The 27,403-nt window shown below is 43.2% G+C and overlaps 1 protein-coding gene across 32 annotated transcripts in view; it reads left to right on the top strand.

Moving 5' to 3' along the window:
• The window catches only part of NRXN3 (neurexin 3), a 1,027,863-nt gene that overhangs the window by 43,458 nt on the left and 957,002 nt on the right, over positions 1–27,403 (top strand). For all 32 annotated transcript variants that reach the window (XR_011324711.1, XR_011324710.1, XM_069783753.1 and 29 more), the window contains one exon: positions 8,195–9,461. Coding sequence is in view for 30 of the 32 variants with exons in the window: in XM_069783753.1 (XP_069639854.1) it covers positions 8,753–9,461 (709 nt within the window). In the remaining 2 variants the exon portion in view is untranslated. The remainder of the gene's footprint in view (positions 1–8,194; positions 9,462–27,403) is intronic.

Below are 27,403 nucleotides of genomic sequence, written 5' to 3'. Positions count from 1 at the left end.
TGTCCCTCTCTATGCATGTTACATTTTTAATAAAATAACCCAACTGATTGCATCTGTCTCCCCTCTCTGTAATATACTATCATGACATTTAAAAAAATGCAAACTTCTTTGACTTACTGGAAATCAGGTTCAGGAATGTAAAAGTGTGTTGAACAAAGTACGAATTGACTGTGATCTGGAAGTGAAGGAAAGAATGAGTTTAACCTTTGTTCTTATTCTAGTCTTTCTGATAGTCCTTTTACGCTTTTTTTCTTCCTTTTTAAATTATTTTTTTAAAGTAACTACTCTATGCCAACTGGAATGTAGAGGTATTTTAATGCTAGCTGAAGTACAGAAAATCATTATTATTAATGTGTACGTGAGCAGTGCCTGGGAGCTCCATTCTTGACTGTGTTCTGCTAGATTATGTCAAACAGAAAAGAAACTGTTCTTGCTTATGAAGAACTTAAAAAATGCATATGAAAGAAGAAGCAGATGGATAGACAGACAGCTAGGAAGAGAAAGGTGTTATTGGTTGGTGTACCAGCCATTACTTTTATTTTGTTGTTGCTTTATATGCTCTGTACCTTTTCCTAATGCTAAGTAGCTAGCTGATAAAGCAGTGCAACAGTGACTTTTTTCCTCTTACTGCTTCAAAGTTGGGAGCCCCCCACACTGCAACTGTGTCTCTCGGTTGAGGAGTGTCTAATAACTTAGCCTGTCTCTGCAGTATGAAATATGTTGTTGAGGAAAAATAAACCCATTCTAGACTGTTAGTCTTAGGAAAATCTCCTTGGAAGCAGCCTCATTTTCAGGCATTGATGACATGCTGAAACTTCAATTTTCAGTAACAATAAGCACATTTTTAAAAGACTTGATTTTTATTAAAAGAAAATAGAAATACAATGTACTTGTCAGATGCGGTATCTGGAAGCAGTTTTGCCGTTTATCAGTAATGCCAGCACTGTGAATTAACAGAATTCCCTGCTAACATTCCTTGCTGTGATGTGTGCAGCTCCTGGCTTTGCATTTGATATGTTAGGATCTGGTAGAATAAACAACACTACAAATCTGTCCTGGCTTCTTGGTGGCAGAAAGGAGAGGATGCGGGGGATGGAGACAGACCAACTACAGAAGGAGTAAAATAAATGATAATGATTCAAAGCTTTCCAACTGTTGAGCTTCAAAGTCTTTAGAAAAGCAGGTATTCTTTGTTCTCTTTTAACGATGGTGGAATTGAGGGAAGGCCAGTGTTCCCAGCACAGCTGCCATGGGAATTACAATAAAAGCTTGTTGAGTTTTGCAGAAATCGCTCTCCTGGTTAGTACCAGCTCAGAGATGGGGGAGCCTGGTTTCTCCAGTGTGGCAATACAGAGCAGTAACTGCTCAGCTGCTGCCAATGCTTCCTTTTAGCTAGTCCTTGTTAGTGGAGAGTTTGTGGTAATGGGAGTAATTAACACACTGGGAGTAATTTCTGTGTCCTGGAAGGGAACAGAAAGCCATCAGAGCAGCCCCAGACATGATTGCTCTGCAGGGTTATTTTATCTCTCTCTTTCTTTCTTTTCCATTGTGCTTGGATTTTGATTTTTCTTCTTTGTGTTAAGAAAGCTGAGAGCTGAAATGGTCTGTAAATTGCATTCATGCTGAGCTTGGGCTAGGTAGGCTAGTTAAAGGTCACTCTCGTGGACTACATGGCCTCCTCTGGTGGGGTGCAAAGAGTGTTTAAGAAGGGATTCACACTGTCCCTTGTGGCTTTTTTAACCCTTCTTCTTCCAGCATAGATTTGAAGAACTCTGGTTCTGAATTAAGTTTGTTTAAATAGGCCCAGGAGGTTAGAACCTTGAAGGGTGATTATGGTAAAATATTAACTCTTCCAGCAGCCAGATGGCTTCCCAGCCTAATAGCTCTGAAGTGTGAGCTGTGCTGCCATGGTCCCATGCTTGTTGTTGAACTGAGCACATTATTAGCTTGCTCATATCCCTTCTGAGGCTGCTGGTGGCATTTCAGCTGTGTGTCTCGCGAGTGCGTGTGACCTCAGCTTCCCCATGCATAGGTACCTAGTTTGGGTGTTATACAGTGTTTCTGAAGGTCAGCTCTAAGAATAGACTTGTTATAAACAGTCATTCTTGCCCTCCCCAGGTGAGAACTGGGGACAGGGAGAAGAAGGGCAATGGGCTTAACCTGTCTGATTGCAAACCACATGCCCAGGTACCAGGAAACCAACCAACCACCTACCTACAGATCACAACTGACAGCGTATGCATGTGCATGTGTATATTCTAATCCACTACAGGGGAGCAAAGACAAAGTAGTTCTAGCTTTTTAGTCTAACTTTCTTTTTTATTTGAGAGGACGCTGTTGGATTGCAACCCTAGTCCTCCTTTTCTTGCCTTTTGCTTTGATACAGGTTTTTTGCCACTGTCTCCTAGGGAGGTCTGTGCTGAATTCAGATAAGGAGAATTGAGCAATTCCATATTCACTTTCAAGAATGGAAAAGCTAAGCCTGCAAGATATATCAGTGGTGGGAAGAACCAATGAACATAGGAGAATGTGTCTTCTGCTTGGGGTGGGGCAAAGGCACATGCGGTTCTCACAGTGATGTTAGAGACTGGCATGAACACTATATCCCTGGAAACCATCCAGAAGAGTTCACCAAGTGCTCTGTGTCACCCCCAAACCCCAACTTTAAGATGCTGGCCTTCATGCCCACATGTGTATCTACATCCAAGATAAAGCCCTAAATCTGTTTCCTCTTCCACTTCTCTCCTGGCAGCCAGTCATGTAAGATGCTGCATCCCATGAAATTCTGCCAAATTCAGTTCAGCAGGACCTGGGTGTGTTCAGGTCTTTGCAAGGCAGAGCCCCCATTTTCAATTGCACTTCTGGCCTCTTCACTAAGGAGAGCCCATCTTGCCTTACTCTCACCCCTGTGAGCAATGTAGTGCCACCAAACTCTCCCTGGGTAATAGAATCATAGAATAGCTGTCCACTTCTGTCTTCAGCCTAGTTCTTTCAGCTCAGCTCCACTGGCACCACCCCAGAGTCCTCTCCGTCCCAGCAAGGGGATGATGCCAGTGTCCAGATTTATAGCTGAGATGCAAATGCAGCTAGAGGAATTAAAACTGAATTAATCCATGTGGTTTTCTCTAGTCTCTTGAATTTCAAAGCCTCCATGTCCCCTCTCAGTTCTCTGTAAACATCTAACCATGCATCCTTGCTGAGGAGGCTGTGTGATGGGAGGATTTTTGTGTTCCTTTTTCTTCCCCAGCAACAGTATCAGCTCAGTTTTCACATCTGCATTTTTCATCAGAAGGGGTTTTTTTTTGTTATTTTTCCCCCTTCTTTTTTAGCCACAATTCAGCTGGGGATAGACCAGGCAGAAAGATTTCTGCTTGAGAGGTAGGAGTCTCTGTGGAGACCCACACTCAAGGCATGAGCCAAAAGGAGCCCATTGCTCACTGAAGAACTGGATGAGTGAAGACAGACTGAATAAATACTATTAATTCACCATTTCTTTGCCTCTGGCAAGCTTGGCTTTTAATACCAATTATTGATTGTGAATCTAATTGGAACATTTCAAGCAACATATGTCATAAAGCTGTAATGATCTGATTGCTGTGCTTTGGGCTGACTGCGGGAACACATATGGACGCAGAGCCAAACTAGGGTCCTGTTTACCCTTCCTAAAACTCCTCTGCTTCATTAGGGTCTGGGGAATAAAGCAAACCATTGGATTTTGCTTTTTTTACAGTGAAGGCAAGGACAGGGGTGAGTTCACATGGGGTATAAATACATGGAACCTAGGTGATCAATGTATGTTTTTCCCTCCACACGAAGTATGGCATAATGAATAGTTTTGGTTGTGGAAGGTGGTGGCAGACTGGGGGGACTGTAAACCCCTCCCATCAGAGTGTCAGTGGGATTTTGTCCAGCATCCTTAAGTGGAGTAACAGGCCTTACGCAGGCTTGCACTGGGCTGCAGTGGCAGGGTTTTGTGAGGGAAGCCAGCCTGTCCCTGCCTTCATCTAACTCTTGTTATTTTTTCTGCACTAAGAATTGCTGAAAATTACACTTTGAAATACAAAAAAGCTGTCCCAAGCAATTACTAGCCAGAGAGGGAGGTAGTGGAGGAGGGAGGGCAGGGAGTGACAAACCTGTCTCCTGCAACCTTTCTGTGCGGTTGGGTAAATAAGCTATGGAGCAGCACTGTACCCAGCTTCTCACCCTCTTTCCTAAGCAGGTGCGTTTGCAAAGATATTAACCCTGCATACAGAGTGTGCCATTCAGTAATTATGGAAATTAGTTGGCAATTAGATAATGTCACTCAGTCTCTGCATACGGCTGATAAGCAGTTGAGAGCCACTCCAAAGCGAGGGTGAGACCCTCTCCATGGGCTGTGGAGCAGATGGCTCTGACCTGGCATTAATAGGCTGCTCTCAAGTTTGGGAAGATGTGTGGTGGTTGGGTAGCACTTGCCCACAGCACTGTGGTGGGGCTGCCTCCCTTCCCCAGCTTGGGAAGTTGCGCAGCTCTATCAGCCCTGTGAGTAGTGAGATGTTTCAATAGTGCAAGTGGGTGTGTTTCCTATGGCAGGTTTTGTGTGTGCGAGATACTGAGCCGTCTGTTCAGTGTGCAGGTTCGTCACTGTCTCAGCTCTCTGGCAGGCCAGGGAGGCAGTACAGGCTGCTGGAGGTGCCGTGGAGATAACTTGCTGGGCCTCTCATTCCTTAAGGGTAGCAAGTATTTAAAATGCTCTGCAAAGACCTCGCCTAGTGGTTTGCCAAAGGGCTGATCACATCAGACTGTCTGTCTTGTTTTGTGCTGCTAAATCCCATTAAGCCAAAAATATGACATGGAAAATATTTGTATGCTTTTCCATGTGAGCAATAGGTGGAATTGGAACAGGGGTGTTGCTAATTCGTGACTGGGAGAGGTGGTGTCCATCATGAACTCTTTTTTTGTCTGATGTGATTGTGCTGTGACAAAGTTTGAGATTTCTCAGAGATAAAATATATCAGAAAATACTATGAGATTCTATAGTTATTGTCCCAAACTGTAATATATTGCTATGGTAGCAGCGTGCTGTATGAAGCTGCTAGGGTAGTACTTATGCTAAAAATAAAATGGTAAGAGCAGAAAATTATTCGTTCTCAGTGTGTCTTGGAGGATCATTGTGGGAAATGGGTGAGGCACAGATTTGTTGTGTCAGGATTTACTTTCTCAAGGTTGGGATTCAGATCCTGGCCACTGCTAAAAAGGACACTGGGTCTTCTGAGTTTTTCTTGAATACCCTCTTGTGTGGTGAGGTTTGCTCTCACAGGTTGAACTTCATGAGACACAAAACTGGAATAGTGGAACGTGCCATGGGTCAGGACTGACAGGTGCTGACAGAGCTCTGGAGGAGCCTGAGATAGCCCCAGCCTGCTAGTGGCTGAGTGCAGGCAGCCTTCCCAAAACCTGAGCTGCAGTATCTAAATGGCAATGAAGCACCTAGAAGTGACACCTGTATTTCATGGTTTTTTTGTCTTCTTCCTGTTCTGAAACAGAACTGGCACTGTCTTCTTTCATAACAGCTCGAAGAGGATTACCTTAGCTTCCCTCAATCAAAAGAGATAGAGAGAGATTGCCTTGGCTTCCTTCAGTCAACAATGCTATTCCTGTTTAACCATTTCTGCCTGGTTTCCCTTGTTAACTGTGGCCTTTGTCCTTTCCTAATGAACATGTATCGATGTTATAGTAATCTGTGCCACAGAGGTAGCCTGCTCCCTTTACTGTGCCTTTGAAATATCCCAAAGATTGAAGTGACCCATGGAGACTGAGATTCCTTTGTGTGTGTAAAACAGTGTTTCAGCAGCCCGGGGTTGGGAGAGATTGGTAGGCTTTTTGGACAGTTGTTTGGGCTGTACATGGATGTATGCATCTCATCCGTTATTATCTATAGAGAGTGTTCACACCTGCTGCTGTGATTTACAGCATCTTTCACTGGTTCTCAAAGAGTTAGTCTTCTAAAATAGGGAGAGAAGAGTAGTAGGGCTGAGGGCTACATCTGATGCAGATGGTGCAACCTACCATGCCCAGGAGAATCGAAAGCTTTGGTGAAAGCCCCTCTGCACTGGGGTCTCTGTGGGTGCTCGGTGCCATGCTGGGCTTGCCTCCCTCCCCAGCTCAGGTTGAGCACAGAACTGTCTGATGGAGCAGTGAATTTTTCTACGGTGGTGGTAAATGTTCCAGGGAACTGTGAGCTGTTCAGAACACATCACTGGCTAATTTACACACATTATTATATTCCTATTCCCATCTCATCAATAATTCCAGGCTTGGGTCATCACTTTCTCTCTTACCTCCCTCTCACTCTATTCTCCTTCTCCATAAATCATGGGCTATTTTAGTGGAGCCACTAGGGATCACAGAGGAGAAAGGTAAATGGACAAGAGCCGTATAATTTTTTTTTTCCAGTTGATTTTCAAAGCCCCCCAAAACCCCATGAACTGAGCCAACATTGTGATTATTGGGAAGACAGATGATTTGAGCATTTGGATCTGCGTTTTTTTTCACCTTACACCTCTCCCAACACCTCCTTTTTCCTCCCTCCATTCTCATGAGCCAAGCTGTTAACAATTAAAAGGAATTATCTGCCCTCTGGTTTTGACTTGATTTTATCTGTGTTTATAGCAGTTTAGCTAAGACACACTCCACTCTGGCAGCTGCAGGGAGCAAACCTAGTTTCCACTGGGCACTGAAAGCTCATGTTTCTCTCCAACTTGTGGGTTTTCTTTTAATTGATCCCTTCTGTTTTCTGTGACTTGTTTTTCATGCTAGCTAAATTTGTCAGACTGACAGCCCTGGAGACTTATAGCCAGGGACCCATAGGTCCCTGGGGCAGGTAGGGCAGAGGCTGTGACTATGTGAGCTCTCCCCTTTGTTGCCTAGTGATTCTCCTCCAGCTCAACCTCTGCCCTTTCCAAACAGAAAGTTTTCTGCACTGCCTGTTTCTGCAGTGTCTGTGAGCCTCCTCCTTTGGAGCAAGGTGGCCTGTGGCATTGAAAGGCATCTGCTGAGAGCAACAGCAGCCCCAGTCACTCTTATTGTCCACAGCACAAAACGCTTTTCCCAACCAGATACTGTCTCACAATATTTGTGATCCAATTTGTGAAATCTGTGTTCATGCTGGGTTCTGGGAGGTTGAAGGCCATGACTCTCATCACCTCCTTTCCTGCTTTGTATCTGTGCTAATGTTAGCCATTCCCAGAGCTGTTCTCGTGCCCAGCGCATCTCTGTGAACAAGCACCTATGTTAATGGAAAACTTACTTTCTTTTTAAGCAGGATTTTCAAAGAATGAGCCTAGCTTTATGCTGTCTTTACTTGTCATCTTAAAACATCCTCCTACCCTAGGCATACAGTCACCCACATGCAAATAGGCAGAAGTGAATTAAATCCCGGTGTTAAGAGTTGTAACTTCTGCTCACTGAAGGCAGTTGGAATTGCTTGCTGTTAGCTAGGGGTGAATTTGGCCTTTTTGCCAAACCACTAGACCAGGGTAAGTGGTTAAGTGCTTAGGCAGTTCTTATCATCTAAGCTACAAGTTTCCTATCATCTAAGCTGCAGGTTGCCATATATAATTTGCATAGCACATGTTTCCAGGTTGCAAAGGTCCCTGTTAGAGTCTCTGAAGTGTGCAAGACATGTAAAGTAAAAGCAGCTATTGCATGACAGGCTGACAGCAGGGTTGTCTTCTCTAATGCTTGCTTGGTGTGCTAGAAAGCATAATGAAAACAGCGGAATGGGAAGTTCGGATAACATCATCTTTTGCCCTGTATCAACTTTTAAACTCTAAGGAACTCTGGTCTTTGCCCTAAGCATTTTCATTGAGAGGTAACTGTTACTGGGGAAGCTTCAGCACCATTTCTCTTAGTAAAGTCAATGAGATTGCACCCATCAAAGGTGTTAAATAATCTGGTGTATTTTTATGTTGCTCAGCATTGTGGTGTGTGCAGATCACTTCATGAGTTCTCTATTTGGTCCACTTAGTTTTGAGGACATAGATGTCCTTGGTGCTTTGGAGGACTGTATAGCCAAATGCAGGCATGAAGAAGTGGCCAGAGTATCAAGAAATGTATATGAGTTACTGAACAAGATGTTAATAAGCTTCATGGTAAAGATATGGTGAGTAGCGGGACTAACTTCTTCCTTTCTTTTCTTCTCTTGACCGCACAGGTCCTGCAAGCTCCGTAAGTGCCAAGCAGTGAATTATGGGCTGGGTAGCCACCAGTGCATCATGAAGATTGACTTTATTTTTGCCCTCTTGAGGATCACGTGCTTTATGAATTCACTTTCTCCTCCATCACACTGCCACATCTGTCAATATTGTCATCACTTCCAGGAAACCAGAATTTGAGGCTTGGGCTTCAGCTCTGCCTTTCCTTCCTCCCTGGAACAACCAGTGTTCTACGAAAACAAATCACTGTGGCTTATTTTGCCCTTCACAGAAGTACACCAACTGGAGAAGTCACTTCATATACCCTGTACATCTGAGATGATAAAAGCCTCTGGATCGTAAGGGATAATTGGGATCTTTCCTTGGGGAGGAGACATTTCCTCTTGTTCACGTCCACTTGCTATCTCACCTTCCACTTACTCTCCCTCTCTCTCTCTCACTCTCTGTGCTCTCCTCCTCTTCCCATTGGATTTAACATTTGGTGTTGACTGCTGGCGTTCTCCTCCCAGTAGTGTGGCTTTTGTTTTTCTCCTAGGGAACAGCAGATTCTTGAAACAATGGGCTTCACTCTCCACTCCGTCTACTTCACCTTGAAGGTGAGTTTGCTGCTGGGCTCCTTGCTGGGTCTCTGTTTGGGTCTGGAGTTCATGGGCATCCCCAACCAGTGGGCCCGCTACCTCCGCTGGGATGCCAGCACTAGGAGCGAACTCAGCTTCCAGTTCAAGACCAACGTCTCTGCTGGGCTGCTCCTCTACTTTGATGATGGTGGTGTCTGTGACTTCCTCTGTCTGTCCCTTGTTGACGGGCGCATCCAGCTCCAGTTTAGTGTGGACTGTGCGGAGACTACAGTTATCACAGACAAACAGGTCAACGACAGCAACTGGCACTTCCTGATGGTCAGCCGCAATCACCTTCGGACAGTGCTAGTGCTGGATGGTGAAGCCAAGCCGGGCGAAGTGCGTCCACAACGCCAGTATATGAATATCGTCAGTGACCTTTTTGTTGGTGGAGTCCCACTGGACATCCGTCCTGCTGCCTTGACCCTTGATGGTGTTCTGGGTGAGCCTCCATTTCAAGGATTTATCCTGGATCTGAAATACGGCAACTCTGAGCCACAGCTCCTGGGCAGTCAAGGGGTCCGACTGGAAATGGAAGGGCTTTGTGCAGAAAACCCCTGTGAAAATGGTGGCACTTGCTTCCTTCTGGATGGCGAGCCACACTGTGACTGCTCAGCCACTGGATATGCTGGCAAGCTGTGTTCTGAAGGTAATAGAATACTTCCCTGCTTCCCATTGATCTTTACATAATCCAAAGAGTTAATTTGTCGCTTAGCAGGGCTACGACTGAGCTCTTATCCCTGCTGGTGGCTATCAGAGGAAATAAAGTTCCACTGTTCTTTTTCCAGCTGGAAGTAATGAAATGGGAGTAAATAGAGAGCATGAGCAATTGCAAAAAGTGCCTTTCTGAAAGGATGCTGCATTTGTAGCATGGGCAGATTTTCATCAGCAACTTATTAATAAGGGTAGAGAACATAAATTGGTAAATACAGAAGTACCCTATGTTGGTGTTGGTAAAAGCAGTGGTAAGAAGTTATCTTAGCTGTCTGGGTGAATTCCACTACCCTGTGTCCCTGAAAACTGAGTGAAGTATTGGTAAACAGGAGCCATGTATGTATGGCTAACATAACTGATTGACAGAACATTGCAAAAGTTAGGCCATCTTTGATGTTAGCTGTTGCTAGTGTGTGGACGCCCCATGCTCCCCCTCAATTGCTTGCATACTAATCGCTGAATGGCACCTTGATTGTTTTAGCATCCTTGATTAAATTGCTTTGGGAACTGCTGAACAATCTTACTTAGTATTGCAAAAGGAAGAGGGATTTGAGTGTTTCTACATTGTTTCATACTGTCTTCTAAAATTTGAGTCCAGAAGGTTGAAGTCATGCAAACCACATGATGAAGTGTATTTCAGGGTTTTTTTCCTTGGTCTTTAGCAGTGTGATGGTAATTAACTCTGTATGTGCAAGAGACTTAAGTAAGTCGACTGGAAGTGCCATTGTGAATTTGAGAATCTCATCACAGCATTTTTTATGACATCTGAGTTTAAACACAACAGTTTGAGCTTAAGCCAAAGATGAAACAAGGGCAAGAAGTGTCCAATCTCAAGGAAAAAAAAAACCCTGAAATTTTGTCAAAATGGAAATACTTGCAATAGCATCTCATCACATCTAGCATTTGTTTACTTCTTTTGGCAATGAAAATAGATTAACCAGAATTTAGTATGTAGAATGTGAGAAGTGCTGAAGAGAAAGTCCCTGTACTGTTGATATGTAAGCAAAAAGCCGTACAGAAATACTCTGTAAATACAGCTCTATGTTTACAGTATAGATGGATAAGCAAACATGTTTTTACAGAAAGGGAAGGTTTGGAAAATAAACATGATATCCATATGTGCATTCATTTTAAGGTGCTTTTAATGATAACAGAAAATTTGGCTTTATATGCAAATATTACATTAACAGTACATGACCATTAGATAGGAGGTATGAGCCTGTGAAGTGCTGAACACCAGGATTCTTCCTGGCTATTTGCTCTGCACCGATCAGGTCCAAATGAATAACGAGCCAGAACTATTTTCTGTGCTTGAACCATGAATTATGTGGAGCTGGAGAGACTGCTGGGTCTGACCAGGCACTTCAATAGCTGGGTTGCTGGGCCTGATCCTCATACACTTACAGAATAAACACACCTCATGTCTAAATGCCAGTTTTGGGTGATGGAAGATTGCAAGAGCCACACAGGTATGTGGACCCTGAAACATAAAGATATAAGCCTCTTCTACTGCTGGGCTAATGGATCCAGACTCCATGGCGAGCTGCTCAAGATATCAACAGCATATGGTTTTCGGGGAATGTCTTGAGAAAATACCATATGTGAGCGAGGCTTTCATGTACCTCTGGGGCAATTGTGAAAGCTCTAACCACGGCTCAGCGGAATTTCTGCATTTCCTGGGTGGGTGGGGCAATATGAAATCCATCATCTAACAAATCCAGGGATATTTCTGTTGTAGACATCATGGATCAAGCAGTGCTATTGTTACCTTTTGAAGCCGCACGTCACCATTGCTGTTTGTTTCCTATAGTGATTCATCAGTTTCCAGCCCAACCTTCTATTAAGGGTGAGCAAAGAAGTTTGTCACCATGTACCTTTTTTAGTAAACATTTTTAACTCACTGTTAGCTGTGCTCTGTTCACTCACACAGAAGATGCTGTGCAGAGAACTTTTCCAGTGGAACAAATGTAGAGGTTTCCACAAACAGTCATTAACTTGTCTGGTCCTTCCGTTTTCTCTTGTATTACTTCATGATGTATATTTGGTTTATGATAGAATTTTATGATCAGCCTTGTTTTCTGCCTCCTTTATGCCGCAGCAGTGGTGATTTCTGTGTGCTAAATGCTGTCACCCAAAAATGTTACAGTGTTTGTGCAGATTGTGAAAAGAAGGGGAAAAACAGAGGAAAAGCTGTTCAGTAAGTGGAAAGAAGCAGACAAAGAAAAGTGGCAAGGAAACAAAACAGGAACCAAGTTAAGTATAGCTACTTTTTAATCTGACTTTGAAAAATGTAGCAAACTCCAAAGATGCTCTCTTTCAATTCCGTGAGTGTGGCAGAACCTCTACTGATGAGCAGTAGGATGTGGTAGGAACGGCAGAACTGGATGCAAGCTCTTTCTCCCTGTGGCTTGATTGGCCATTAACCAACTTGTATTTTCTTTGTTTGCTTTTTTTCCAAGAGATGATGTTTGTTGTCCGAACTGTTCCCTTTTGTTTTGTTTCCTTATCCTGCCTCTGAATATTTGCAGAAGTAACATGGTTATTTTATTCCCAGTCTCATTTTTGAAAAAGGCATGCTCTTTCAACTGGATATCAGCAGCTCCCTTTTGGGGGGATCCTTAACTCCATTACAGTATTTACTAGTCTGTAGTCTGTGTGCGTATTTTCATTTCGTCACCGGAGTTGGCTCTTTTACTGGGAACTGATGGGATCCAATCAATAACAGCTTCTGTTTGAACAGCTAAATGCAATATGTACCTTTTTAATAATGAGTTCTCTTGACAGTGTCCAGGCCATTACTTGCCTATTGACTGATACCTATGTCTGCAGATGGTAAAACCACAGCAAACTCATTTATTCTGTGGCCAGAGAAATAAGAAATAAATAGAGAGTGGAACCTGCTGAATCTGTACTGTGAGGGAATGAAGCTACATTTACAGTATTAGGGGTTACTGTAATGCAAAGTGCAGTTCCAGTTATGGTGAACCTCAGCAGAGAACTACCATTCCATACTGAGACAAAACTGTAAATCCTGTCCAGAATGTGACCCCAATGTGCAGAAAGATTTTTGGCACTTAACGTGCACCCAGAGTTACCAGGATTGTGTGTGCCATAGTAGCTACGTGCCCAGATGGGTAGCTCAGCAGGTCATTGCTGGTGAATGAGAAGTACGATTTCTATGTCTGAGTGTGTACAGTGGAAGTGCAAATGCGTGCACACTTTGGAAGGTTTGGCTGTTTTCAATCAAATGTGATACTATTTTTATTGCAGTTGGAGTATACTGGTTCATTTAACCTGACAGCTCTATAGGGTACAAAGGGTGGCTGATCTGCGTAGCAATTAATTTATATGTTTCTGGGCAATGGTGGCATTAGACATGAAAGCTGAAGCAGAGACACCTTTCCCTCTAATAAACCTCATCAGTCTCTGTGGGATCAAGCTGCTGTGAAGAGAATGAGGCTCCTGTAGAGTTTGAGCAGCACAGATACATTCACGTAGCTGGAAAAAAAAACCCCAAGAAGACCTTTCCCATGCACATTTTGAAAAATGTGCTGCTGTAGCAGCCAGATGATCATGCTGTCTTTCTTAGTCTGCAAGAAATTCTCTGTTCCTCCAACATTGCCATGTAGAGAGCGAGTTCACTAATGTGGACAATGTGAGTGCAACATTGTATGTACAAAAGCATTTTGGCCCAAGACCTCACCTCTCTCCCTAGCCCCCTTCTGGACTTTGTGAGGAAAGATGAACAGAAGATGTGCTTAGAAATGACATTAACTCTGCTTCTAGTTGCAGAACCAAGAAGCTGATGTGATCACTAGCTTCACAAAGCACCATGCTGAAGCCTTTGTGTTGCCTGCAGGGGCTGTTTCTAAACGAACCCTGAATAGGGGCTTGATTGCACCTCTTCCCTTGATTACAGAGCAAGATTTCCTGGGGATGCTGCCTGCTGAATGACAGAGGAGCCCGTTGCTCTGTAATTATCACACTTCTAACTGCAGCAGGAACAGACTTTTCTATAGACCCTCAGCTTCATTTAAAGCAACAACTTACTTCAGGATTTATCCTCCACCTGCCCCTTTGGAGCAGCCCAGCTTTGGCTGCATCCAAAGGGACTGCCTAGCCTCACTTGCAATCACTGTATCTGCCTGCAAGCCACCCCAAACGTTGTAGTACTAAGGGCTAATTTGGCACTTTGCCGTGAGCCTGATGGGTGCACTTAATTTGCATATACATTTACATACATTTTGTAATCAGAAACAAATGAACATGACCATAATATTTGCTTCCACTTGCATATTCCCTGATAGATGAATATAAATTGGTTGTTGTTGAATTCACCAGCAATAAACAGCTGCAGACCCTCCATTTGGTCTTGTGCTCTGCTGTTCTAGAGGGCAGTAGGCAGTTCTGGGACACACTTTGGGGGGCCCAGATCTTCACTCACAAGTGCAAAACTCTAGAATTGATGGTCTCCAAGGGCTATAGAGTAAATATTGCAAGGGGAAAATCTTCTGGTTTATGCCACTTCTTATGCCTGAGCTCTGGCCATTGCGCAGAAAGCTGGTAAGAACTCTGCTCATGACTTAGTTTTGCACGTTTGTTTTTCCCTGTATCTTTCTCTTGCTCATTCTTCCTAGTTTAAGTTCCTTTGGTTGTATTTAAAATAGTAGTCTTTTTCCAGTCTGGTTGTAATTTTTTGATGCATTGCCAGATGAGCACCAGAGAAAGATGATGTGTTAAGATATTAATTAATGTTTATAAAGTGCTTTGAAACTCTAATGTGCAGTTTAAGCACCATTTGTTGTTCTTAATAGTAAATATTAAAACTGAGCAGGAGCCGCAGAATTTCCATTTAGATCCTACATACCCCTTCACAGAAATGGCCTAGGACCCATTTCCCCTCACTAAGCGTGCAGCTCCAGACCTAGCTGGATTTGTTTTGTACCCTCCCCTGCTTTTAATGCAGGGGAGCCACAGGGAGATTATAGGCCCCTGTATGGAGTGTTCCATTGATTCAAACAGTCTAGCTGAAGTACATGCTGACAGCTATATTCTTCTTGTTTCACTTTTCTGTATTATAGATGACCATGGCGCTACAATCCTTTTCTGCTTGATTGCAGATCAGCTGCAGACCTCAGGCAACAGACAAGTTATAGCCCTCAGTTAGGCAAAGCTTGGACATCCCCTCTGCTGAAATGAAGCAAATTGTGGTTGGGTGCAAAGGAGATTGCAATTTGATGTGAGGTGGAACTGGTGAAGAGTGAGAACAATTTGTAGGCAAGAAGGAGGTGGGACCTGGGGAAAAAAAAACAGGATCAAAATGTTGCTTTATAAAAGAGTAAGCCATAGTTCACATAGGCTGTTTACAGCAGCTGTTCTGTCTTGGTTTTACCTGCCTGATAGTATAAGAGAACAGTTCTTGGCTATCACAAAGAGTAGATTTGAATGGGCTGGGTGAGCTGCTGGAGGACTGAATCTCACTGGAGTCTGGATATCAGCTTCCTCTGTCAGCCCATAGACCAGCCTGCTGGCTCCTGCTCTGTCCCAGAGTGTGCACAGCTAGGATTTAAAATGGAATTTTAGGGCATTACTAAATAAAGGTTTAAATAAAAGTAAATAATGATAATTACGAAAGTGAGCAGAGCCAGAAATTTCTCTTTCCAACTTATGGTCAGGAGGTAATTTGATTTCAGAAGGAAGGTTTATTTTCCTTTGGTTTTGCCCTAAAAAAAAAAAGGGGGGGGAAACAAACATAAAAAAGAGTTGATGCATTATTACTGTCCAGGCTTCTGCTGAGCTAGGCAGCCTGTCATGGAGGTCAATCAGCAGTAAATGTAGCCCCAAGCAAGACAGCACATGCTGTAGCCTTGCTTTCATCCATATTCCAGGATGGAGGTGTGCAGGTCATTTCCCACGGGGTAATTTTTGTTAAGTTTTGCTGGAAGATGGAGGGACATAATCCTCCCAGATACCTTGAGGTTGCTGGAAACGGCACGACAAAGCTACAGGGAAAGAAGCGGAGGAGGAGCACGTCTGTCCGGGAAACTCTGGCACTACTAAGAGAAGATGATCCTCTGCTTGTTGACCTCAGCACCAAGTGCTCCTGGGTGCGGGAGAAGGTGGTAATCCTGTGATGACATGGTAGAGCGGCCACCTGTTCTGGGCCAACTTCTGGTTTCACTTTACCTCTTGTTCCTTTGCTGAGCCACTTTGAACTTGATGAGTAGTAAAGCTGCTTTCTCTTCCTATAGAAAGCAAGGCAACTGCCATGTTATTGCTGTCCAGAGACAGCAATGTGACTTTTGGGGGTGTGTGTGTGTGTTTCTCCCACAATCCTTCATTGCAGACAGGCTCACTGCCATTGTAAACCTATCCTGCAGAGCAAAGCATTTGCTCTTCTTCCATCTGTGAACAGGTCCAGGAGCTGTCAGCTGGGTGCAAAACAGCCCAAGGGCTAAGAGAGGTAGGGGAGGTCAGGAGGACTGTGGATGTCATGGACTACTCAAAGCAGAACTGGTTTGTGTTTGAATGTGTTTCCTCTGAAGAGGGGCTGGGACACTGGATTCACATTCTGTGTTGCTGACAGCATTGCCAGTCATGCTGTGTCAGCTGTCCAGGCTCTGCCTGCATGTACACTAGCTCACCTCATTATCATGAGAGAAAAAGGTAAAATGTGTAAAGAAAGTGGATTGGGGCAGCAAAACTTGGATGGTCCGGTCATAAGAGTGTTGGCACCTAAGAGACTAATTTCCTTTTCTGCCACGGTCTTCTTGCATCCCTGGGGTGATTTGCTGGCAGACTGAAGTACTCAAGATTGAATCAACTGACCTTTCTTTGCAGGGGATATGTACCTGGTTACCCTCTGTGTCTTAGTCTCCATATCTGAAATATGTAGCCAGTGCAGCTTCCTGTACTCTAGGTATTAAGAATCTCATATGCTTCTGTATGGCAGTGATAGAGACGTATAAATATCTTAGCAGGACAGGTAAATGATGATAATTCATGAGCACCCAGTGAGATGACCTGGTTTGATTGTCAGTTTTCCAGCTAGGCTTGCAGTTAGAAATTAAGGTGTCTTTCCTTGTTAAGTGGCCATCTTTGAGGAATGTTCCTCATCTTTCTTTTCAACTGAAATCTCCCGGTTTCCTGCTGCTTTGTGCAGTGTCACACTGTGAGCACTCAGTCACTTCCCAGGCCAGGCTGCAGTTGTGCTGGTAAAGACAGAGCCCAAGCAGCAGGGTAGCCTCTTCCCAGTCAGGTGACATGGAGCAGATGCTGCACTGCAGGGTGCCAGTAGAAGCAATGAGAGAAGGAGAGCTTTTCATTCTTTTTTTGTGTCTGTCCCATGTGCCCCACTGACTTCCCCCAAATGCCCTCTGTCATGAACCTCAGATGCTGATCAGATGCTTTTCCTTGTGTGGTGACCCACCTCTGCCTACCTCTCTGCACTGGCACTCTCCCTGCTGTGGCTGCTGATTCCAGCCTGCTCCTTTCACCCTCCATGCTCGAGACTCACCTCGACCTTGTGCTGTCAGGGAAAGCAAAAAGCGTATAAAAGGCTACCAGAGCAGAATAGCAGAGCTTGCACTTCCTCTGTTTCTGCAGGAATCATTGCATAAAAAGCAGGACAACAGAGAAGAAAGCCTGTTGGGTTGTTTTTGAGTGTTTAATTAGCCCAAAGCTGGGAAGTGTTTTGTGGTTCTAAGGCACTGAAAGGGTAAGTGAAATCTTCTTTCCTTTCCTGTTAACTCTTGTCAACACAACTCTGTTTATTAGATGCAACAGGTGTATTTGTAGCTGGTCTGCAGTTTGCAATGTAGGCCAAGGAGGAAAGGGATACTTGGTGCTCAGGATTTTACTCTGAAGTGTGATCTTCCTCCTCTCACTCATGGAATTTGACCAGTAAAGTAACCTGAGTGAATACAATGGACTGGGTTTGGCTCCGAGTATTTGACAGAGACATTTACCAGAAAGGAAGCAGCAGTTCATTGGTAGATGTGGAAATTTGAGCTGTAGGTTAAAACCAGGCTTCAATCTCTAATGCTGCTGGTAGGCCCCAGAGTTTGCTTGGCTGCTGCATTTATTCAGAAGCCTTTCTCAGAATCTGTAGTCTCTTGGGTGGATTTTTATTTCTTCTTGGTTTGTTGCCTTAGTACTTGAGAAAAATGACACTGTGTGAGTTTTCCAAACCTCTGGTGTGTCTCCGCAGGCATGTGTTTGATTTTCTGGTCTTTCCTGTTGCTTCCATCCTGCCAGCTTGGCTTTCAGAGTCAGAGTGCCTCTCAGTACCTTTCTTTTCAAGGTAATACAGGAGAAATCCTTGGAGCTAAAGGCGAGTTTGTCCACTGAGGCTGGTCAGAAACTGCAGTTGAGGCACAGATGGCTAGCAGAGATGAGAGCGGCTTGTGTTCTGATCTGCAAATTTCATAGCTCAGTGGCGTTTGCAGCTAAATTCCTTAAGCTCCTTTCTGTATGTGGCTGAAAATATATTGCTTATGTTCCCCAAAGAATTTTTTTAAATGGGGAAGAAGTATATGGAATCATTCCTTAATAAATAGCTGTTAAAAAAAAGAAAGGAAGAAAGAAAAAGGTGAGGTTTGTGAAAAGGAAAGGAGATTACATTGCTCATCTAGGACTACCTAAAAGAAAAAGCTGCAAATGTAGCCAGATTTTCTGTGCTGCTTCTTCTGTCTTTTGGCTTTTCCTCTGTGGCTCCTGTGAGAGCTGCCCTGGGACTCGGTGCAGTAGGAGGCAGGGGGCTGCGCAAAGTGACCACCCTGCATGATGCCTACCAGACCTCTGGTGTAATTGGAGATCTGTGTAGGTCCTTGTTATTCACGTAGCTTTGACTTTTAAGAAGATAATGGGAGATCAATGAACATAAAAAAATATGGATTGGATATATTGCCATCGTGAAGCAGTAGCGTTGTTACATCTCTCAGGATAACCAGAGCTAGAGGTATGTTTATATTAGTGTCAAAGATGAGGCACAACTCATACGGGCATATCTACGTGAAAATTTGCCAGCTTAGGTACTGGTAGCTGTGTGATCACAGCAGCTTGGAAGGTAGTCATATGATGATAGTTGTATGGCTATAGGTTTATCATTGGGTGTAAGACCCTCTGAGAAAACACTGGATGCTGCAGAAAATGGCAAAATCCTTTTTCTTCAGAGTTCCTGTAGTGGGCACTGTGCTGTTGGAGATCTGGGGGGGTTTTTTGCCTTCATTGAAAATAAAAAAAAATAATTGGGGCTCCGATGATCAAATTCTAATTTAGGTTACTGGCTTGGCTGTCTCCTCCTAAACTCTCTTATTTTCCTTCATTACTTAAGCTGAAATGCTCAGCTGTGTCTCAACTGCAGCAACGAACACATCTACAACAAATTCCCAAACCTGCTGGTTTTGAACAGGTGTGAGACCTATATACCTATACACTTTATCTCTACTTCACATCTTACACATAAATGTATCTGTAAGGCAGTCTGTTTTCTGACTGCCCTATCTTGTGGCATGTTCAAATGAAAGACGTGGGAAGCAACATTTTGACCAACTAAGACACATCAGAATAAGACAGCTTGGAAATATTTTCCTCGTGAGAAATAGTGGTTTCATCAAAATAGTTAGAAAAAAATACTGATTTTGATGACAGTCTGCAGAAAAAGCAATGTCTTTTTATTTTGTAGAATTTCTGGATTCTGACTTCGTTTAAAATGTAATCTATATCAATTGCACATATAGTTCTAGCTTACTTTGTAACTTACTGACATTATTGTCCCTAATATGGAGCTACTACTGATGAGCTGCAATATATCACAAAAATGTTGAAGTGTTTTAAGGAAGGGGCATATGCTCCCACAGTGACTAAAAAGCTCTAATGAAAACCTGTGGACTCAACCCCACTGTGCTACAACTGCGGGAACTGTTAGGCTCAGAAGTGGACGCAAAAGGAGACCTAAGCATAGGTTAGACTCAAGCAGAGAGGAGAACAGATTTCCAGCTCTCAGACAGCAAGTGGAGCCTGGAGCACAGGTAGGGCGATGAGTCAGATCGATGCCCTTTGAAACCTCCCAGGAGGGAAGAGTGGCGTGAAACGCTGTTATTTAAGTTCATTGGAAGTGACAGATCTGTAGGTACTGCTCTTTGTCAAGAGCTCCACTAAAGGAAGGGCCCAAGGAATGATCGTGAGTGGACAGGACTTGGGTGGGTTATTCCCCATTTAACTTCTCAGATGTGCCAGTATCATTGAACAGTGCAGTGTCTGAACAGTGGCAGTGAAGGCAGCAAGGCTGCATATATTAAAGAAGAACCATAGCTGCTGATTTGAGAGGTTGGGATTGTCAGCAGTTTGGTCTTTAGCTTTTTAGTGTGGGGGATTGAACCTAAGTAGTTTGCAGTGTAGCTGGACCCGAGGACTGGGCAGTGGGCATTCCCAAAGAAGAGCATAACAAATACCTCTCCGTGCAAGAAATGCTCTTTGAAATGCAGACAGCCCAAGCTGAGATTTGGGCTGGATAAGCAAGGCTCTGCCTATAAAAATCACTTGGGAACTGCACTAGTATGGCATGACAGCCATTCTTGAGCTCTGGGATGTTTTCCCTGTCATTGCTGCTGCCAGTGTGGTGACTCCCAGTTTGCCTGAGGCAAAAGATAGCTAAACCAAAGTACTAAGTAACAGATCCTCTATCTCTGGAGAACAATTGGCTGTGATTTCAGACCTCATTTGTCAATGGTGTTTAATTATAGCCCTGCTACCACTTACAGTGGAGGTCACTGCTGTGTTGTAGGTCTATTTAATGCTCCCTCTGGCCTTAAAAATCTATGAATCTATATCCCATTATTTTGGGGCTTTTAACAGTCTCCACTGGTTTCTTCCAGAGCTGAAATTGTTTAAGTTTCCTTTTGGTTACTTGGCAAAATGTTGTTCTTGGAAAGCTTACTAAAACAATTTAAGCCACTTTTCAGGTCTGGGAGTGAAACAAAATGTAGGTTTCATCTTTTTTAGATTCTATCCCTACACTTGCCCAGTTGTTTTCTCCTTGTGAACGGCTGGCTGACTGTGCTGCTGTGTGGGTACATGAACTATCTGAACTTGTAGATACCGTGTCATTAATGAGCTGCTCTGTAGAAAATACATCAAACGTACAGATCACTGTATAAAATGTTTTCTTGCACATCTGGTCACATAAATAGTATTCAGCTTAAAATTAACCTCACACACCAAGTGCTCTTTAGTCAGGTAAAGCCTTCATTCATACTGAGGAAAGATGTGCTTAGCTAAGAACTAAACCCAAATCTATTTAAATTTGTTGATCTTGTCAGTTTAAAAAATTACTACTTTTAAGTCCCATTTTGGAAAGTGATTCAGGCACCCTGGAGCCTCGTGACTGGTTTGGGTTTCTAAATAGTAGTTTTGATCATTTAACCTTCATATTGTATTTATTTCCATCGTTTTTCACCTCTAAAGATTTGGCCCAAAGAGCACATTTCTCTTGGAGATTCTTTCCTTGTCTGTGTTTGTCTTTAATAATATTAATGATCTGATACTGAACTAAAACCAAGGCCATTCAAATGTTCTTTTTCTAAAACTGAGTGAGAAAAGAAAATTAATTGCAAAAATCCTGCTTTAATGTGATGTTAAAGTTATGAATTTCCAAATTAAATGGTAGTACCTGCTACAATCAAAATGCCACATTCAAATGTGCTTCAGGCATCCTGCACTTGAATTGTGTGCAAGGCAGGAAAATAAAAGAGCTAAAATGCTGTCAGGTTAATAATAAATTGTGCATACATGTGGCACATTTCATCAGAGTATTCCTAAGCATCTCACAACTACTGATAAATCAGTCAGCCTTCACATCACTCTACCACACTGTGAAATGCATGTTATCTCCATTTTACTGATGGCAAAACTGAGAGGCAAGCAGAATGTGAATTATTGGAGGGTATCAAGTCAGAAGCTGCCTGAGGTGGGATTGGAATCCAGAATGCTAAATCCTAAGTATTAAACAATATAGTAGTTTGTCTAGTTTTATCCAAGTGTGCTAGAAAAGCTGCAAAATACTGTGTTTTACATTGAATGTGAAGCTAAAAATGGGGCTTTGGATTTTAGGGAATCTTGTAAAATTTCAGTTGATTGAAATTCAAAGAAAGGTGTCTTTTTATTCTTTCTAGTGGAATAGATTGTCCATATCCAAGAAGTTCTGCCCTTTATGGCTGTTGCATAACTTTGTCAGCTGAAACCATCTTGAGCAGCTTGTTCCCTACCTCTTGCGAGTGTGCTGCACTATTTGGGCTATGCTTTATGGATTCCTCTGTTTAGTGTTGGTTTATAGTCAGTAATGAGGAAAAATAGATTTGTAGCAGTAAAAGTTTTAGCTGGTTTTGCACATCTGTGGTTTACGTGCTCTTCAATATAACTTTTCAAAACAGGGAAGAGAAGATCCGGTTCCTTTAAATGTTTCCTGTAGAGAGAGGCTTATGATTTCACCAAAAATACCAAAATAAAACACTAATTCCAAGTCTTTGAATGCTTTACTTGAATATCCCCTTGGATGGAAGGTGACAGGAGAAAGTGTAATGGAGTCTCACATTTCCCCTCCCCTCTGCATTTCTGCAAACTTGCCAAGGCGATGCTCTCCTGTAACCTTACCTTCCTGCCTAGTGTTCACTGTCAATATAGACAGAGAGTTTTACTGGAAACTTTGCTCCAGCGTGCAGTGACTCCAACGAACCACTGAAGGCAGGACTCTTATGTGCTGGGTTTCCAGCTGAGGGATAGATCTGACTTTATAGAAGGCTGTTCATATGTGATGGAGACAGAAGAGTTTTTGATTAGACTTTTTTGTTTTGTTTGTTTATTTTGAGAGAAGATCACATGGAAAAATGAATTCCTGAAAAGACCTGGGCTTTTTACCTTAACTCTCTTTGAGCAGCTTAAAAAGAACATTTTTGAAGAGTTCTTTCTTCTGTGTTTGTTGCCCCAGAGTCTTTTCTTTAGACAGTGAAACGGTTCCAGTATGTCCCAAATCTAGTGTTGCCCTTGAAAACAAAGTTGCCTGCCAAACAACAGGCACCCAAATGAGCAGAAAGTTCTGCGTGGAATGAAGATAGTAGCAGATGGGACATGATGACCTTGTGCTTATTCTGGAAATGATAACATAATGAGAAGACTTGAGTAGAGGCTCTTTAGCCCAAAAGTGCTCTCTTATTTTCTGTGTAATCATTACATACTGCATTTAACCATACTGTTCTCCAACAGATACTCTGTTTTACTGCATAGCGTGCAGGAGTGTGAGTAGGACTCCTCCTCTCAGGGTAACTAACAGTTCTGACCTGGCATTTATTACAGAAGCTGTTTAAATTAAATTATGAGAAGCTGTAAGCATTACTTATGGATTATTTTAGTGCAGTGCACAACAGAATTTAATTGTTGGTACTGTGAAAAAGCACATCACTAGAATTCCTTCAGGTCTGTAATAAAACTCATCAGCAGAACTAGGCCAGAAGGAAACAGATCTAAACTAACAGGCAATGCCAAGATCAGGAGTGACATTTGTTGGTAGTGCTGTCAAAGTGGATCCCAAGATGCTTGCAGAAAAGAGAGTGGCCAGTCCAGACTGAGATGGGTTGCTAGGGCTGTTAGCTCCATGATAGATGGTTGGAGAGCGGTGCCCAGACCTGTGACTGTGTGGATCTTTTCCTTAAATCGTGCTGGCAGTCTTTCTTAATCCAAACCACACCTAAATATCAACACTCCAGCTGTTCCTTCCTCGGATCAGAAGTACGATGAGTTGATTTTTGTAGCTGCTTGTGGCTCTGCTGCTTTTAACTGCTTTTCCTGCAGCCTAATTGTCCCATCCAGGCTTGTCCCTGGCTCTGTTGGGCTTATCACTCTGTTGGGAGTAGGAAGGAGGCAAATAGCAGTCTGACTTTGGCACTGATCCTCATTCCTCTTGCCCCCAACCCTAACGTGGTAGATGGAGGAGGCTGATTTCAGGAAGGGGAGGTGGAGTGAGAGAGATGACAGATGATGTAAGCAGAAAGCAGAACTGTCAGGATGATCATGGCTGGCAGGGGAAGAGCCTCCCAGTTGTGACTGGCCAGGCCAGCTTTTGCATGCTGGCACTGGGAGGCAAAGCAGTCTCTCTGAGGCAAAGCTGTGGGAGGCTGGGGGTTGGGCTCTGCAACTGGAGAAAAAGGAAGCGAGTCAGCAAGGGAGAACCCAGTCGCGCTGTGTGTTTGAGGTGGGAAGGTTGCCCAAGCATGGAAAACTGATCAGCCTTCGAGGTACCCGGTTGGAAGGTAAAGCTGTACTTTCACATTTGCATCCTAGCATTTGTCTTCAGCTAAGTGAAGTATCAACATCTCTTGAGGATCTGTTCCATGAGCATCTGCTGGGAGGGCTCTACATCTCCCTCCTTTTGATGTTTGATTCCCTTGCTGGAATTGGCTGTCTGATACTAGAGACACGCTCCTCACACCTTCCTAGCCCTCATCGAATGTGTCCCAAGAACCTTGCCAGGTATAAGAATAATGCAGTGATGCATGAATCTCTTTTTTCCTACAACAGTCTTCTTTTTTTCTCATTCCTCTGCTCTTGGCTTTGGAGACTGAAGTCTTCTAGGTCTTCAGATGTCACTACGGATCCTGTCGGGCCCACACATTCCACATAAATGAAATTAGAAGAGTCGTCGGAGCTTTGAGTCTCCCTTTCCTTTAATAAGATGACGTAAAGGTGCTGCGACCTTCTTTCATTTCCCTCCAGGCCTTATGACAGAGAACTAGATAGTGGAACATGGCTAACACACTCAAGCTAAACTAATTTCTGAGAAAATACTCATCTTCATTATCTCCCAGACCATTTGCTATGAATTGCTCCTGTCTATCTGAACTGACTCCTTCTGACCCCTCTGCGATTCAAAGCCCTGCCAGCTTTAAGCGCTCTATATTTTCCAAGGTTAATCATTATATGGGATGGACACAACAGGCATCTCTTCTGTGTGTGGGAATCTCAGAAAGGAGCAGATGCCCAATTGCCATTCTCCACAAGAGTGTGTAAATTGCAAGACATGAGGTAAAAGCTCCATCTGCTGGAACAGTCTTTGAAGGCCCTGTTGGAGACAAGCTCCAGCCTTCTGCTCTCAAATGAGGTGGCTTCATTCAGGGCCTCCTATAGCAGACAGGAAAGCAAAGACTAGTGTGGAAAAGATAGCAAGCAGAAAACAGCCAGAGCTGATGTTACTCATGTGCTGAGGCAGCAGCACCAAGGCTGTCTTGACCGTCATTGGTACTGGAGCCAGGTCCTGTATGTTCTAAGGTGATTGCCAAGGTCCTGCCTCAAACCTTGTCAGGAATAGCCCAAAGTTGGCCAGTATCCAGCAAACCAACAATAAACTGTATGTCGTGAGACTGCACACTGCTGAGTGATCTAGAGTCAGTAACAAGGTGGTCTGCACTTCATTTGAGACGATGGAAAATGTCTTTCCCTATTGGTATAGAGAAAGACTGTGAAGAATAGATCTAGTGGCAGAGCAGTACTAATGCTCACTACCAAAAGACCTGTTATATCCTTGTCATCTGGTGTAGTATCATGCAACCTGGGGCATATTAAGGTGCTGTTAAGTGCTCAGAAGTTGTTCTTAAGAGTTTCAGAGACTCTGGAGATCAAGATATCAAGTATAGCTTACAGGATGTCAGATGGTCCAACCAAAATTACTATAATAAATAGGCCTCTTTGACCCATGCCAGAGCTCTTTGCCAGCATCAGTTGAGTAATACCCAGTGCAAAATGAGTGGAGAAGGGATTCCAATTCCTCCTGTGGAACTGGATATGTCTATTATCATTACTTCTGGCAACATATGATTTCTTTATATAAGCATCATGCATTTCCTGAAGGAGATGCCGTAGGGCATAAAATTATAAGGAACAGTCAAAACCAAATGTGACTCTGAAGAACTACTGAAAGGTGGCAGCATGGCATTTACCACATTTTTAGCAGAGATGTGTTTAGACATTACTAAAGAGGGGATTGGCCAAGGTGGTCTTTGCAGATGGCACTGGACATCCCAAACACTGTGGCTATGTCTGCCATGGTGACAGGGTGCTACCATGCAATATTAGACATTAGACATTAGATGTCTAGGTTCAAAGAGGTTCAGACCAAACACGAATGTTTTCACTTGAGACTTTATAGCTGTAATGCAGGACAGAACTGCATGTTCTGAAGTACCAGAAGGCCCAAGTTGTTCTTTTTAGAGTTTTGCATTTTGTCATCAATTGCAGTGAATAGAATTCTCAGATTGATAGATTTTACTTTCTTAGCAACCCAAATATCATGCCAAGAAGTTTAGTGAGATACTGGAGGATAACAGTAGTCTTCTTCCCTAATAATACAGTCCACACACGTTATACACCTGCAAATTTGCAGTGGTGATTAGGAGCACTTTCAGGGTTTAGTGAATAAATCTTTGGAGACAGCCTCATCCTCTTTGTAAATCACGGTATGGCTGTAGCTATCTGACCAGTTTAATCATTTATATCTTTTTTTCCCCATTCTTTTTCAGGCTGTCACTCATAAGAAAGCTTGCCCCCAATAGAAGTGGGTGTTGCTTTCTCTGGGAGTCATACAAGAGACTATGTAGGAGTGAAGAAGCAGCTTTTCCTCATGCTACATTACACAAAATAATAAGGGAGGTTGTTTCCCTGTTCTAGGTCTGAAGGAACCTAGCAGATGCATACATATTGTCTTCTGTCTGAAGTTTAGGACAGTAAAGTGGACCTTTATCCACTGACATCTCCAAGCTCAAGACTCGCTCACAGTTCTTGTGTACCATCACCCAGTCTATAGGACGTAGCTTGGAGTGGTGCTGTTGACCTCAGCGTTCCTAACACAAGGCCTGTTTTTTTTTGTTACTCTTCATGTTATTGTGGGGGCTTCATCAAACATTCAGCATTTGGAGTAGAAGTGTTCTACTTCCCCAAGTAGATAAAAACTACAACAGTTACTCTGTCACCCATAACAAGCAATTAAGCTCACAGACATTATGACTGATAGGCCATATCCTCCTCTTGGATAGTTTCTTTTTCTCTAGTTATTTAAAAGTGGGGATTAAACTGTATTACACTGGTAAGAAGGAATCGGTGCCTCTCAAATGGTGGTGTGCAGAACTGATACTATTTGTTAGGCTTCACCTCTGGCCTTCTGGAGCATGGCCGAGGTGAATATATTCTGTCTAGGCACTATAAAAGCAAGGGGATCACACGTTTCCACCTCAATTTTTATGGCTAATCCTGGAGAAAAAGAATGTTCCTTATTGTCCTCCCCACAGTGACAATGGTCATGACCATTCCAGGGCAATATCACGATAAGGCTGAGTGGTGAGTCATGCTCTTGGAAGGAAATGAAGCTACAGTCATGTCCTGGAACAGAAAGTTGTCAGGCTGGTCTGCATAGTATTTCTGCTTCTTCTACAGAGTTCTGTTGTGGCATGGCTGATAAGCAATATGTCCATATAATGTTACATTATATAAACAGCCGGGGAGATGTATTCAATTGTTCTCTCACTGGGAAATCATCAGGATCTGCATATAGTGTTATTAACCCTGTTGGTCTACGCCTCCAAGCTGGCAAGCTTCCACACCAGACTTTTGAAACCCAGCAACTGGTGGCTGCTGAAAAAGTCCTTATAAATGTTCTTCTGTACATTCTGCTAATACAGATATTCCATGACAGACTTATTTACAAGGGAAGATACCATGTGCTCCATCTGCTGCTCTATATACTGCCTGTGTTAGGTTTCTATTGGCTTAATTTTGTAATTGTGTAGTTTTCTATTACTTCCCCATGTATGCTGCCTAATATCCAGGATTAAGTGG

The sequence above is a fragment of the Haliaeetus albicilla genome, chromosome 5 (assembly GCF_947461875.1).
Source record: "Haliaeetus albicilla chromosome 5, bHalAlb1.1, whole genome shotgun sequence".
Lineage (NCBI taxonomy): Eukaryota > Metazoa > Chordata > Aves > Accipitriformes > Accipitridae > Haliaeetus > Haliaeetus albicilla.
Note: the sequence above shows the minus strand (reverse complement) of the source record. Positions and strands in the feature narration are given on the sequence as shown.